The following is a 13,287-nucleotide window of genomic DNA, read 5'->3' on the forward strand; positions in this document are numbered from 1 at the left end:
TGGTGCCACAAGATGTCCATAAGACTGCATTCAGGACAGCATTCGGATTATATGAATTCTTGGTAATGCCTTTTGGTCTCACCAATGCTCCTGCTACCTTTAATCGTATGATGGATAGGATATTCTGACCCCATCGCAAGTTTACAGGAGTCTTCTTTGATGATATCTTGGTTTTCTCCAAGAATGAGCAGGAACACAGAACTCATTTGGTCACAGTGTTCGAAGAGTTGCGGAAGCATAAACTTTTCGTCAATGCCAAGAAAAGTGAGTTTTTCCTTTCAGAGATTCATTATTTGGGTCATATTGTATCCAAGGATGGAGTTACAATGGATCCTGCAAAGATAGAGACTATTCGAAATTGGCCCGAATTGCAAAACGTACATCAAGTACGTAGTTTTCTGGGATTATGTTCATATTACAGGCGTTTCATAAGGCATTTCGCCATGATTGCCACTCCTCTACATGATCTCACAAAGAAGAAAAGTGCTTTCAAATGGACTTCAAAGGAACAGGATGCTTTCTTGCAGCTCAAGCATGCGATCATATGTGGTCCAGTATTGATTGTTCCTGACTTGCACAAGTCATTCGTGGTTGAATGTGATGCTTGTGGCGATTGCATAGGAGCTGTCCTAAATCAAGAAGGGCATGCAGTTGCATACAAGAGCCGTCATTTGCATGATGCCGAGCTTCATATGGATATCTATGAGAAAGAGCTCTTGGCTGTAATTCACGCCTTAAAGATTTGGAAACACTACCTTCTTGGGGCTGAATTTGTAGTCAAGACAGATCATCAAAGCTTGAGATACTTTCTATCTCAAACCAAGCTTTCAGAAAAGCAGATGAGAATGGCAAATTTTCTTTCCATGTTTCATTTTCAGATTGTGCATACTCCAGGAAAGAAAAATGTGGTGGCCGATGCACTATCTAGGAGGCCTTATGTTGCTGCAGTCTCAGTGGCCTCTCATGGAGATCTATCTGCTATGAGAGATTTGTATCATTTGGATGCTGATTTTTTGCCATATATGGACTGATTTGATGGCTGGTCATTCACATGCCTCTTATGTTATCAACGAGGGTTATCTAATGAAGGATAATTGCCTATGTGTGGTGAAGGATTCGCGTCCAAAGGTTATGGACGAATGTCACGCTCCACCATATGCTGGTCATCGAGGTATTATGCCTACTACTCGCATGATTCAGAGGTATTTCTTTTGGCCAAGCATGCGTAAAGACATTGAGGCTTATGTGCGTGCATGTATCACTTGCCAAAAGGTGAAATTTGATAGGCAAAAGCCTCCAGGTTTGCTTCAGCCATTGCCTATTCCCTCGCAACCTTGGGAAAGTATCACGATGGATTTTATTATGGATTTGCCTAGATCCCAGCATGGGAATGATGCTATTTGGACTATTGTGGACAGGTTTAGCAAGCAAGCTCACTTCTTGCCCGTCAAGAAAACCATTAAAGCTGATCATATGGTAAAGCTTTTTCTTACTAACATTTTCAAGCATCATGGTATGCCTAAATCCATTGTTGGGGATAGAGATCCCAGGACTACAAGCCTATTTTGGAGGGCTTTGTTTGATAATATGGGTACTAAGCTTGAGTTTTCATCAGCTTATCATCCACAAACGGATGGCCAAAGTGAAGCTGCAAATTCAGCTGTGTTGGATTTATTGAAGTGTTATGTGGCAGATCAAAAGAGTGCATGGGAGAAGTATCTTCCACTTGTTGAGTTTGCCTACAACAATACAATCCATGCTTCCACAGGAAAGGCTCCGTTTGAGATTATTTATGGCAGAGTGGTCTTGCCACCCATCCTTCGTACAAAGGATGAAATATTTGCAGCTGATGAATATGTTCGTGACTTGGATGTTGCCTTTGGTCAGGTGCGGACAGCCATTGCAAGATCTCAGGATAAGCATAAAATGGCTGCTGACAAGCATAGAAGGGACATGGAAGTCAAAGAAGGTGATTGGGTATTGCTGAAATTTGAGAAGGCTAGGCTTCGGAAGAGGCTGGGACGAGAAGGCTCATATCCTAAGCTTTCTCCTCGCTATTATGGACCCTTCAAGGTGATTCACAAGATCAATGAAGTGTCCTACAGACTTGCTCTACCTAGTCATTGGAAGATTCACAATGCTTTTCATGTGAGTCTATTTCGGAAATATGTGGGGCCAGATCCTGATGAGCCTGTCACAGAAGATCCGCCAGAGATTGAAGAGCTTGAGGAGATCCTCCAGCCAGAACAGATTGTTTTTCACAAGGAGAGAAAGCTACCTGCAGGAAAGCTTTCCAGGAGATACCTTGTGAAGTTTAAAAATTATTTGCCTATTGATGCCAAATGGGTAAATGAGGATTATTTTGCAGATTATCCGCAATTGTTGCAGGCATATCTTGAGGCTTTTAAGTTGAGGTCAACTCTTTAGAAGCCCGGGGGGATGTCACCAATTGGCCGACCATTTGGTCCATTCCTAGTTTTTGCGTCTCGTTCACTTGAGGCCAGGCCGGTGTCTCATGTGAAGAGGCCAGTATTTTGCTGACATGGACGGGAGCCAGACTGGTGCCACCCGTGTGTTAGCAGGATGGTGTCGTATGGACGGGAGCCAGACCAGTGCCACCCGTGTATGACCTGGACTGTGTTCGATCCATGGGACTGTCACGCCATGGAAGAGCCAGTATTCGTGCCGTGTTTTACCTATGGGACTGTCACACCTAGGGAAACTCGTGCCTGGAACTGTGTCTTACCTATGGGACTGTCACTCCATAGGAAGACCAGGTTTTTATGTTTTATGTCGTGCCAGTTTTGTGCCGACAGATATTTTGTACATGTTCCATGAACGGGAGATATGTCCATGTTACTATTTGCACATGCACACATATTTTGCATGTTTGAAACTGTTTTCGCATGACATGTATTCGTGTGTTTGCCTGCTTGACGTGTTACTTACTGAGCGGGGACGCCTGCCAGTGAGTCGTGAAGTCTGCCCTGTATTCTGACAAGTTTCAGTGCATGTGAACAGGTGGTAAGTATATGGTACATGTTGTTTAATGTTATTATATTCTAACCCTTTGATTTATAAGGTTAGGGGTTCACACTTATTTAAAAGTGGGCACCCCCTTTGGGCACCCACTTTGGGGCCAAGGGGGGGAGCCCCACTTTTAAGTGAGTGTGGGAGTGGGCATGGTCACCAACCCCCACTAATCCCCCACATGCATGCGTGGGTAGCTCTAAGGTTATCTTCACTTCAATTTTTATTTAATATGGCTCTCCATCAAGCGTAAAGAAGATCGCATCTATCTGGCGTGGAATCATCAACCGGCGACTATCTATCCCTCTGGCGCATTCTCTTCATGAAGGCGATTGCATCAGTATCCTTTGTTGCTGGCTGCGCATACCTCTCTACAGGTGGCTGAGTATTGTTGCGGGTGGCTGCTTTCTCCACGTAACCATCTCCTACAGGCTGCTTCATCTTCCCTCTGTACTGTTGGCTGCGCCTGTTTTATTACAGGCGGCTGTGTTGCCAGCCCAGCACTAACTGCAGGCGGCTACTCTCCCCCACACGACAGTACACCAGCAGGCAGTTACTCCTTCTGGCGACAGTACGTGCAGGTTGTTCTTCTCTTCTGGCTGCGTTGAAAACCTGCAGGGGACTGCCTATGCTGCTGCTCTCCCCACAGGCGGCTGCCCATCTCTACAGGGTACCATAGGCTGACGGCTGCCCATCTACAGGCGGCTGTGTGTTCTATCTTTAGCCAGGCTACGCTGCCTTTCCTTCTGCAGGCGGCTGTTACCTCCAGACTGCTACGCCACCTTTTCATACTGACGGCTGTGCTCACTAATGCAACCAGTCGTCTTTCTCTTTTACAAGTTGGTGCTACATTAGGCGGCTGTGATTACTGGCGGCTGTCCCCACTTGAAGCAACCAGGCAAGAGGCGGCTGTGTCCTTTGTGGCGGTACATCATCTCCACGGGTGTTCTACAAGGAAGACTTCGCATCACCTGAGTGGCTTCATCATTCCGCAAGTTTTGGTCTTTTATCAACCTACTACAAGTAAGTGATTTTCAGATTTGAGTAAAGCATTATATGTTTAAATCTGAGAAGGGATTCATCCCTCTACGGCCACACCCGTTCGGTGCCGGGTTGTCCAAGCTGTATTGGCAAACCTCGGTCCAAAGGTGCTGAGATCGGGAGAGCCAGGCGTTAGTACGAGAGCGCCTGTTTGTGCGTGGTCTCGGAACACCAGTGAGGCGCTCTCCGCAGAGTCCAGTGAAAGCACAGGACCGCAGAGATTGGGCCACAATAGTGGTCGTTCTGCTTCGAGTTTTCTTCATCGAAATCCGAGCCTACTTGTTTGGTACTGTTTTCATATGTACATGGACATTATCTGGTTCTCAGAACCCTTGGAGCATTGTATTCTTTAAATACTCCCAATAAATATATCATATATTGAGGGGGGGGTCGGCCCGTTCCGGCCCCAGTGCTGGTGTCCATCTTTCCATTTCTGTTCATTTAAATTCAAGTTGTTTTTAAGTTGTCCATTTCAAATTTGTGGTTTTAAAGTTGTGCTATTAAGCGTGTGGGTGTCCAACGGAGTCTTTCCCACTTGACGGGATCGGTTTCAGCAGCCCTCACTCATATATAAACAGGCGCCTCTCCATTCAACACCTTAGGCCCATTCTCAACATATTGCTCTTCATCGTTTCTCTTCCCAATAGCCTTGGGGACTGCAGTTCAGCATCTACATCAGTAATCAGCATATTCAGCCATCTTCCCAACTCCTACATAGAGGGATGCCAGCATACAAGTGGTGGAACTCAGCATTGGAGTCAGGACAGCCATCCTTCATCATCCTTCAGCATGTCTCCCTCTCTTCCAAGGGTAGACATCATCTAGGACAGCATAGATCCATTTGGATCTCATTGTAACCGCATTCATCATCTAATATAGCTACATTGCATTGCATTGATACTCATCTCTCTTGTGTCCATCTCAGTTAATCATCTCTTAAGTAAAGTGTAGCACTAATCCAAGGTTGCTTAACATCGATCAGTCCCCTCATGTCACATTGGTATCAGAGCATAGGGTAGGCAGCCTTAGCAGTCAGTGCATGTTCATTCTCTAAAGTCATTCAGTCATCATGTTTCACATTTCCGCACAGTTAAATCCAGTTCTCAAGATCCTGCAAGCCATCCCTAGGGTTCTTCCCTTAGGCATGCATCAGTAAGCCATCCATCTGCATTTTGCACAACATATAGGCTTGCACAGGCTTGCATCAGCATTTTAGTCATCCTAGCAGTCATCCCTTGCATCATGCATTCTGCAAGGCTTACAGGTTTCACCCATGAGTTCTCTAGGGAAGAATGACATCCATCATCAAAGGAGTGAATGGAGTTTTGGACTTCAATTGGCAACAAGGAGTTCTTCCACAGAAGAAGAGGGAAGTTTGCTCCAACATTCGCCTCAGGAGGTTCAGAGGTTCAGGAACGACGGAGATGATGTGTGAAAGGACTCCACACGCAAGTCAGGGGTGACTCAGGTATTCCAGGTAGATTTGCAGGTTGCAGGTTTAGCAGCATTGTGCCATGAAGTTCCCGCAGTTCAGTAGTCTTTGGCTCGAAAGGATCTCACTCCAACATTGACATCAGTCCCGACAGAAGAAGTCAAAGGGGGCAGGAGTCGCAGAGGAGGAAGGTCAGCAGGGAGTCAAAAGGTTTGCAAGGCTACCACCTAACAAGAAGTTTAGCAAAGGGGAATGTCACGTGCACACCCATCAGGTGTACACTGACATGGCATCATTCCCAGCATCAGAATCATCATCAAATATTTATCAGATATTTATGTATGATTTATCAGGCATTAAAAGCATTTAGTTCAACTTGTACATCAATGTACGGGGCTGGCAAGGCACCTGCAGCAGTGTACACATCATCCACAGCATCTAGTTTATTTTATGCAATTTTTAGGCACATTTCTGGGGCAGCCAACATGCAAATAAAGGCATTTATGCTAGTCGTGGGCATTTGCATCTGGCCGACAGCAGGTAGGCTGGCCGACCAGCAGCCCTCACTCATATATAAACAGGCGCCTCTCCATTCAGCACCTTAGGCCCATTCTCAGCATATTGCTCTTCATCGTTTCTCTTCCCAGAAGCCTTGGGGACTGCAGTTCAGCATCTACATCAGTAATCAGCATATTCAGCCATCTTCCCAGACCCGGGTTTTAGATGGATTCCTCCTGGCAAAGCAGTGCGGTATCTGGGATGCCAGATTGGACTTGATTTGTCACCTGAGCAGCAGATCGCCCCGCTTCTTCTGAGCATTCGAAAGAAGCTTCTATATTGGAGTACAGCTCGGCTTTCCTTGGCTGGGAGGGTGGTGGTGACAAATCAGGTGCTTTTAGCGACTATGTGGTATATCACGTCTTGCTGGATTTTCTCGAGCTCTTGCATCAGCCAAGTACAGAGGCTGATCGGGAACTTTCTTTGGTCAGGGCGGGATGGTCAGCCGGCCCGAGCAAAGGTTGCTTGGGCAGTTATTACTCTTCCGCTGGCCCAAAGGGGCTTGGGCATTATAGATCCAGCTGATCAGAGTAGAGCCTTGTTGGGGAAGCTTATTGTTTGGGGGCTGCTTCCAGGCGCTGAGCCTTGGAAGGAGCTTCTCTTTCAGCGGCTGCAGGCTAGAGCTCCCCCAACAGGGGGCACTTGGGCACCAGAGATACGGTGGATCTTCATAGAGATGAGGACAGGCCTCAGTAGAGGATGGGAGGACAGATTTGCCTTGAGCATCATGCGAGCTTGGGAGTTGCTGAGACCGGGGCTCTCTCAGAGACCTCCCACTTGTGATGAGGAGCGGGCCAGACAACCGCTCATCTGGAGCCCCGCGGTACGCACAGAGCAGGGTCATATGCTGGGTTCTCGACCTCGTCTAGCCTGGGGACCATTGGCGGCAAGCCCAGCACGCAGTTTTGGAGATTGGCAGGCCTTTTGCAATCTCCCGGAGGAGATCCAGGCGGAGAGGCTGAGTCACTTCAGAGGGGGGCTAATTATGAGGGATGACATTCAGAAGGCACTGACTGAGGAGTGGTTCACGCCTTTCGAGCCAGCGGCCCCACCGTGGATGGGAGCCTTTACACACTTGGAGATCTTGATTGCTGTCAGAGCTTGCACTGAGGATGGTAGATGCCTCTACTATGAGATACAGGATGAGGGCAGACTTCAGAGAGTGGAGGCGGAGTCGCCTTTGGTTGCAGAGTGCATCTTTTAGAGGATACGGGTAGTGGCCGCCGCTTCTCAGAAGTGGCATATTGATCCAGACCCTGCAGATGTGGACTTTGATTGGCGCATATGGGCATATGCTGCGCGCCCCTTGGCCCGGCTCCAGTGGGACCCTGGCGAGTACGAGTGGCATGATCCTTATGCGTCCCCCGAGGCCACAGAGATCACCTTTTTCCAGTACACTGTTCGGTTGGGGAGGCATATTTTGACTGCTGCGATGAGGATGGTCTCTCCAGCTGCATCGGAGCATTGGCGGCTACAGGGACTCTCATAGGAGTTCCTGGAGGATTTTTGGACCAAGCTCTGGGCTGGCAGACAGGCACGCAGGATCTCGGCTTTCCAGTGTGGCTAGTTGCCCACAGGGGCTCTGCAATTGGCACCTCGCTTGTCTACAGTGGCCTTCCGCCGGCCTGCGTCCGATGCGGCCACCCATTGGAGACATAGCGACATTGCCTATGGGACTGTCCACAAGCGCAGCAGATTTGGCTGAGGATTCTGCCCATTTTGGCCCCCCTCTCTCCAGAGGGAATGTATACGTGGGGAGCCGCTGCTTGGTCGACTTCGTCAGGGCTAGTTATGGGATACGAGACGGAGCAGGCCAGCCAGGCCATCAGATTCATTGGGGGCCAGCCTCGCCTTGTTCCTTCACCGGATTTCTCGACAGCCAGCTAGACACAGGAGAGGGATTTACAATGGGAGCTCCTCAGCAACCTCACCATATGGTTCACCTGGAGAGCCCGTTGTTTCAGGGCTTTTGAGGGGAGACTGGAGCCACCAGCAGAGACTGTTCGGGCTATCTGGCAGGAGTTGATTCACACCCTGTGAGGACAGTATGACCACATCCGAGGCGACTCAGATCGAGCGATCTTGCGACGCCAGGCTTTCCACACCACTTGGCGCAGCGGCCCTTTCGATACTCTACACGCAGGTACCCCCGCTCGCACTGCAGGCCACCTGTTTGGATTTTCCCCCCTCCTATTGTATGATATAGCCTCTTAGTTTATTTGTACTTTTTTGCACCTAGGGAGAGTCTCCCTAGCTGCCTTGATTGGTCTCTGCTCTGCCTTCTTATGAGTAGGAGAGAGTTTGTAGTCCATTGGGCTTTTTTATAACTAATGAAAGGATCTTTTCATGGAAAAAAAAAAGTACAACCTACACAGAGAGATCCTACGTCCCCGAGCTGCTCCTATCCCACATGCTCCTCTCCAGACAAAGACCTCTTCTCCCCCTGGTAGCAGGTTAGCAAAACTGCCATGACCTAAAGATCTTAACCACCTTGTATTCCAGCACTATCATAAGATATTTTACCATGTTTCGAGCTGGTATCCCTCGGCCTCACTTGTACATGCTGTACAAGTACTTATCTTTAACACTTTCAAGGATTCAGGCATGGTTCCTCAGTGCCAGAGGAGGGTGTTTCCAAGCACAAGAAAGGCTGGCTGCCAAACCAAAGGAAGGCTGATGTACCTTTGCCTCTGTGAAATCCCATGTTGTGTTGCCACTCAACCCTTACACCAGATCTTTTACCAAACCTTTCAATGACTTGTCCCCAGGCTGACCCCTCACATTAGCTGAGCAAGGAGTTCCATGCTTTGCATATCCAGCAATGTTACCAAAAACATCTCCTATGTTTATCAGCCATAGTCCTTTCACCTGTATTTGGGTACCTGCAGTTGCTGGTCCCCCCGGCACTTTGGTGGACATTGGTTTTTGGGCTCCAATATTGTCTGCTACTTCTCAGTAACTTTGAGGTGCACAGCAAGTTACAATGACATACACAGGTGGACTCAGGAAAACCAAGGAACAGTAAGAAGACGGGAAGAGGGCAGAAGAGGGAGGGGAACAGATTTCCTACAAAAAGAGGAGAGAGAGTTTGGTCTAAGCACTTGCTTGCTATGTTCTTCCACATTCAATCACCTGAAAACCTGCCAGTATAGATTGCATTTAGGCAGATCACTTACTTGTACTTCAGCAAGACGTTCTGTTGTAGAATCTGTATGTTTGTCTTCGGCTTTCTCAGAGCATAAAGTTTCTGCATCATGAATTCACGTCCCTGCAAATTGGGATTGTTATCCAAAAGTCAAGTGGTAAAAGTGTCAACTGTGGACATGGACGACAAATTTAAGGATGTAGCCAACTCTCTATGTCTACCAAGGTTGGGTTAAACAATGCATACAATCATGGACAAAGACACGGACACGGACTCGGACACAGACACAGACAGCACAAATTTAAGGATGTAGCCAAATCTATAAGCCTACCAAGATTAGACTAACTAGCTTAGTGAGATTGCAGTAAATGTAACAAGCATGCAATGAGCTAACCTTATATATAGCCTTCAAACGTAGTTTTTCTACTTCAGGCTCAACATCTTTGTAGGCTGCCGATACTTTAGCCACGGGGTCTTCAGCTAAAAAGCGCAACTTCTTACTCAGCAGCTGAAGGTTTCTCACATACTCTTCAGTAACCTGCAAACAAGTCCAATCCATCACAACATGGCAAGAAATAAAAGTATGTTAAGTGACCACAATTGAATCATAACACATTAGTACCTAAAAAATTATTCCCCTAAACACAGGCTACCAACCAAGCAGCGGGAAAAATTAATATCCTTAAAACCCGCCAGGATAGTGATGTGTTGTTTGATGCCTATGTTCGATGCGTACCTCACCATCAACGATTGTATCTATCATGTTTGGAGGTACAACTATATCCTCCAGGAACCTAGATAGCTTTAGTTCAGCAACCTGAACAACACCACTTGATTCATGTACAACACCTTACATAGAAGGCATGAAGTTCTTAATGAAAGCTAGAAGAAAAAGATAGTCATTCATATCTTGCTTCCAACACCAAAACCCTTCAAAAATAAAAATAAAAATTTACAATTGGACAAAACCACTGGCCAAGAGGGCATACACATACATGGCCATGAGGGCATACACAAGCATAACCGTGAAGGCTTACACATATGTGGCCATCTGGGCATTGCACACATGACCAGGAGGGGCCAGGGATACACATGCATGGCCAAGAGGGCATACACACATGACCATGCAGGCCTATACATGGCCATGAGGGAATACTGAGAAAGAGAAATATACCAATGGAAAGTTCAGATTATTTCCCAAACTTAACAAGAACAAAAATACAATTTTGAAAAATACTTGCCTTTCTATTCTTCAATTTCAAACCCATGCTCATAGACTGCTCCTGAAGGCTCTTTATCTCCGAGCTTATTGACCCAAGATCAGCCTCCATGCATGAAACAAAAAAACAAGAGAATTTTGGAAAAAAGCATACACCAAATCAATCCAACATTATGCTTTATAAAGATTTCAAGTTAGAACAAACTATAACCCAACAAACAGAGGTATAAAGATTTAAGCTACAACACATTATACTGTCAAAGTCTGGCTTCTGTATGCCCCTAATGTGTCTCATACTTCTGTGATTACGTATAATGGGGATGTCTCGTTACGTGCACCTGCTGCACTTGTGTGGCACGTGGACATACCTATACTTTAATTATGTTCTGGAATAATCTTTTGGGCTGGAGATGTGCACAAAGTATTTTTGTGAGATCTAGGCCGAGGACAAGTCGCTAGTCACAATCAGGGTATGCCAGGGTAACATGTAGTTTCCATCCCCGAACTTTAACAAACACGGTTGAGCATGTCCAGAATATGGAAATGATGCATAGCAATGAAAAACCACGAACAACCCAATCCACCATGCCTGCACCACAACAGACCAATGACAAAAAAATGCAGTCCTAGACCCAATCGAGAGTTGCAAGAGCTTTTAGCGAGAGCAGTAAGGCCACCAGAGACCAAACCACGGCTTACGCCTGACAGAAAGGCCAAGCAATGCACGACAAGGGGTTTTCTTGTTTGTGTCCAAAAGGCAAGAAGACAAAGAGGACAAAAGATACCAAAGTCATCTTTCAGAAGCTTATGCCATCCCCTATTTCAGAAGATCAATGATGTCTCCCTGAAGCTCCATCTTCCACCAAGTTGGACAATGCACAACATGTTTCACATCAGTTGGTTGAAACAATTCCTAGAACCGCTTCCTACTACTGTTTCGGGTGACCCCCCAGCCAAAAGTCATCGACAAGCCCAACGTATTGATTCTATAACAAATCGACCTCCACTGCTTAAAGCATGCACTGCGAGCACCAATTTCTCATCAAGTTTCATGGCCAGGATGCATGTGGCTCGACAAGGATTTCCTCCTGGAGCACACATTATTCTTCACAAGCTACTTGGTGGCTATGCAACTCTCCTCAACAAGCTAAGCAAGAGGGTATGCCACATACACCCATTGAACTTGGGTGGCACATGGACATATACGTGAATTAAGTGCAAGTTTTGGGAGAATCTGTTGGGTTGAAGATGCCAGTCGCCATCACGATAGACAAGGATAGGTCATTCGGAGTAAAGTTCCGCACAGTTCTGTAACCCACCTATAATTGAAATTTGAAGTATGCACAATTGTCCAAGCAACTTATTAGACCAAGTGCCAAGTGCCAGACGTGTTTAGACAAGCTGCAGGCAAAACAGGCAGTCGCCAGTCAGGTTTGCACGTGTTGGGCAGGTCAGACAGCTGGTCACGCAAGTCAGGCCGCCAGTCGAGCAACAGCAGCAGGTCGTGCAGGCCAACCAGCATGCAAGGGACAAAAACCCCTATAAAAAGGGCTGCTTCTCTTCCCACATCATTCATCTAGTAATTCTGTATCCATCTGCAAACAAGAACCTGACATCACACGAGCAGCCCAACCAGGAGCCAAGCGTCCTGCAGCCAACCACTCATTGGCAGCCTTGAGTTTTGCTCAAATCCTTGCTTGTGCCACCGCCTGTGTTAGTCTTCCAGATCTCCACAGTTTGAAAGGCAGCTGCTCGTGCACAAATCCTGCTCGAATGTGCAAGTCGCAGCAGTACGAACAGTATCAAGGTCACACATGTGAACATTTAATGCTGAATTTATCAGGTCATGGACATATGAACAGGCCAACAGCCCCTACATCTGGCCAACCAGCACAAATCCTGCTCAAATGTGCAAGTCGCAGCAGTATGAACAGTATCAAGGTCACACATGTGAACATTTAATGCTGAATTTATCAGGTCATGGACATATGAACAGGCCAACAGCCCCTACATCTGGCCAACCAGCTCTAGCCAGGCCTATATAAGCGTTAGGCATCATTTGTAGGAATCATCTATTCCCTCTTTTGGGCTTAGGTCATCATGTAGGTAATAGAAGTGCATCAGCCACGTTTTGGGTGTGTGGGAGGATTAGAATTAGGGTTAGGTTAATTCATGTGGGAGACATACACAGAGAGAACAAGGGGGGGGGAGAGAGAGAGTTGTGGGGATAAGTCAACTCATCATGATATGAGTGTGGACTCCCCTATCACACATGTATATAGCACTAGTACACATAGTGCACTTAGTACATTAAAAGTACTAAGTGTACTATGTACTATAACTTATGGGCTTGTACACACTATAAGGGTGGGCATTATGCCTTTACCCCAACAACCTCCCACTTAAAGGCAAAGTGCCCTTAAGTGAAGGTAAAGAAAAAATCAGCATGTACATGATAATATACAAGGCCATATCAAGGCTGAAACTGGCCTCATCCAATGCCCATCAAGTGTCTGCAATGAGCAAACCGCTCCGAAGGCAAACTCTTTGTCAACAGATCAGCCGGGTTGTCATCCGTATGAATCTTAACAAGCTGAATTTGCTTGTTCTCTATCACCTCTCTGATGAAGTGATACTTCACATCCACATGCTTCGTCTTTGCATGAAAGACAGGGTTCTTTGCCAACTGGATGGCACTCTGACTGTCACAATGCAACAATGGAATATCCCCTGTATAGCCCAAATCAACCATTAACCGAGATAGCCATAATGCCTCCTTGCAAGCCTCTGTGGCTGCAATATACTCGGCCTCTGTAGTAGATAAGGCAGTGCACTTCTGCATCCTGGATATCCATGACACAG

At 46.7% G+C, this 13,287-nt stretch overlaps 1 protein-coding gene across 1 annotated transcript in view; it reads right to left on the reverse strand.

The window, feature by feature from the left end:
* Window positions 1–13,287, reverse strand: part of POK (Vps52 / Sac2 family) — a 64,543-nt gene that overhangs the window by 12,697 nt on the left and 38,559 nt on the right. Inside the window, exons 6-9 of the mRNA XM_086791666.1 lie at window positions 10,448–10,531; window positions 9,943–10,023; window positions 9,601–9,744; window positions 9,238–9,329 (exon numbers count right to left, since the gene is read on the reverse strand). Of these exons, the coding sequence (XP_086647792.1) occupies window positions 9,238–9,329; window positions 9,601–9,744; window positions 9,943–10,023; window positions 10,448–10,531 (401 nt within the window). The remainder of the gene's footprint in view (window positions 1–9,237; window positions 9,330–9,600; window positions 9,745–9,942; window positions 10,024–10,447; window positions 10,532–13,287) is intronic.

The sequence above is a fragment of the Cibotium barometz genome, chromosome 57 (assembly GCF_041138505.1).
Source record: "Cibotium barometz isolate CiBa-2024 chromosome 57, ASM4113850v1, whole genome shotgun sequence".
NCBI classification, from domain to species: domain Eukaryota; kingdom Viridiplantae; phylum Streptophyta; class Polypodiopsida; order Cyatheales; family Cibotiaceae; genus Cibotium; species Cibotium barometz.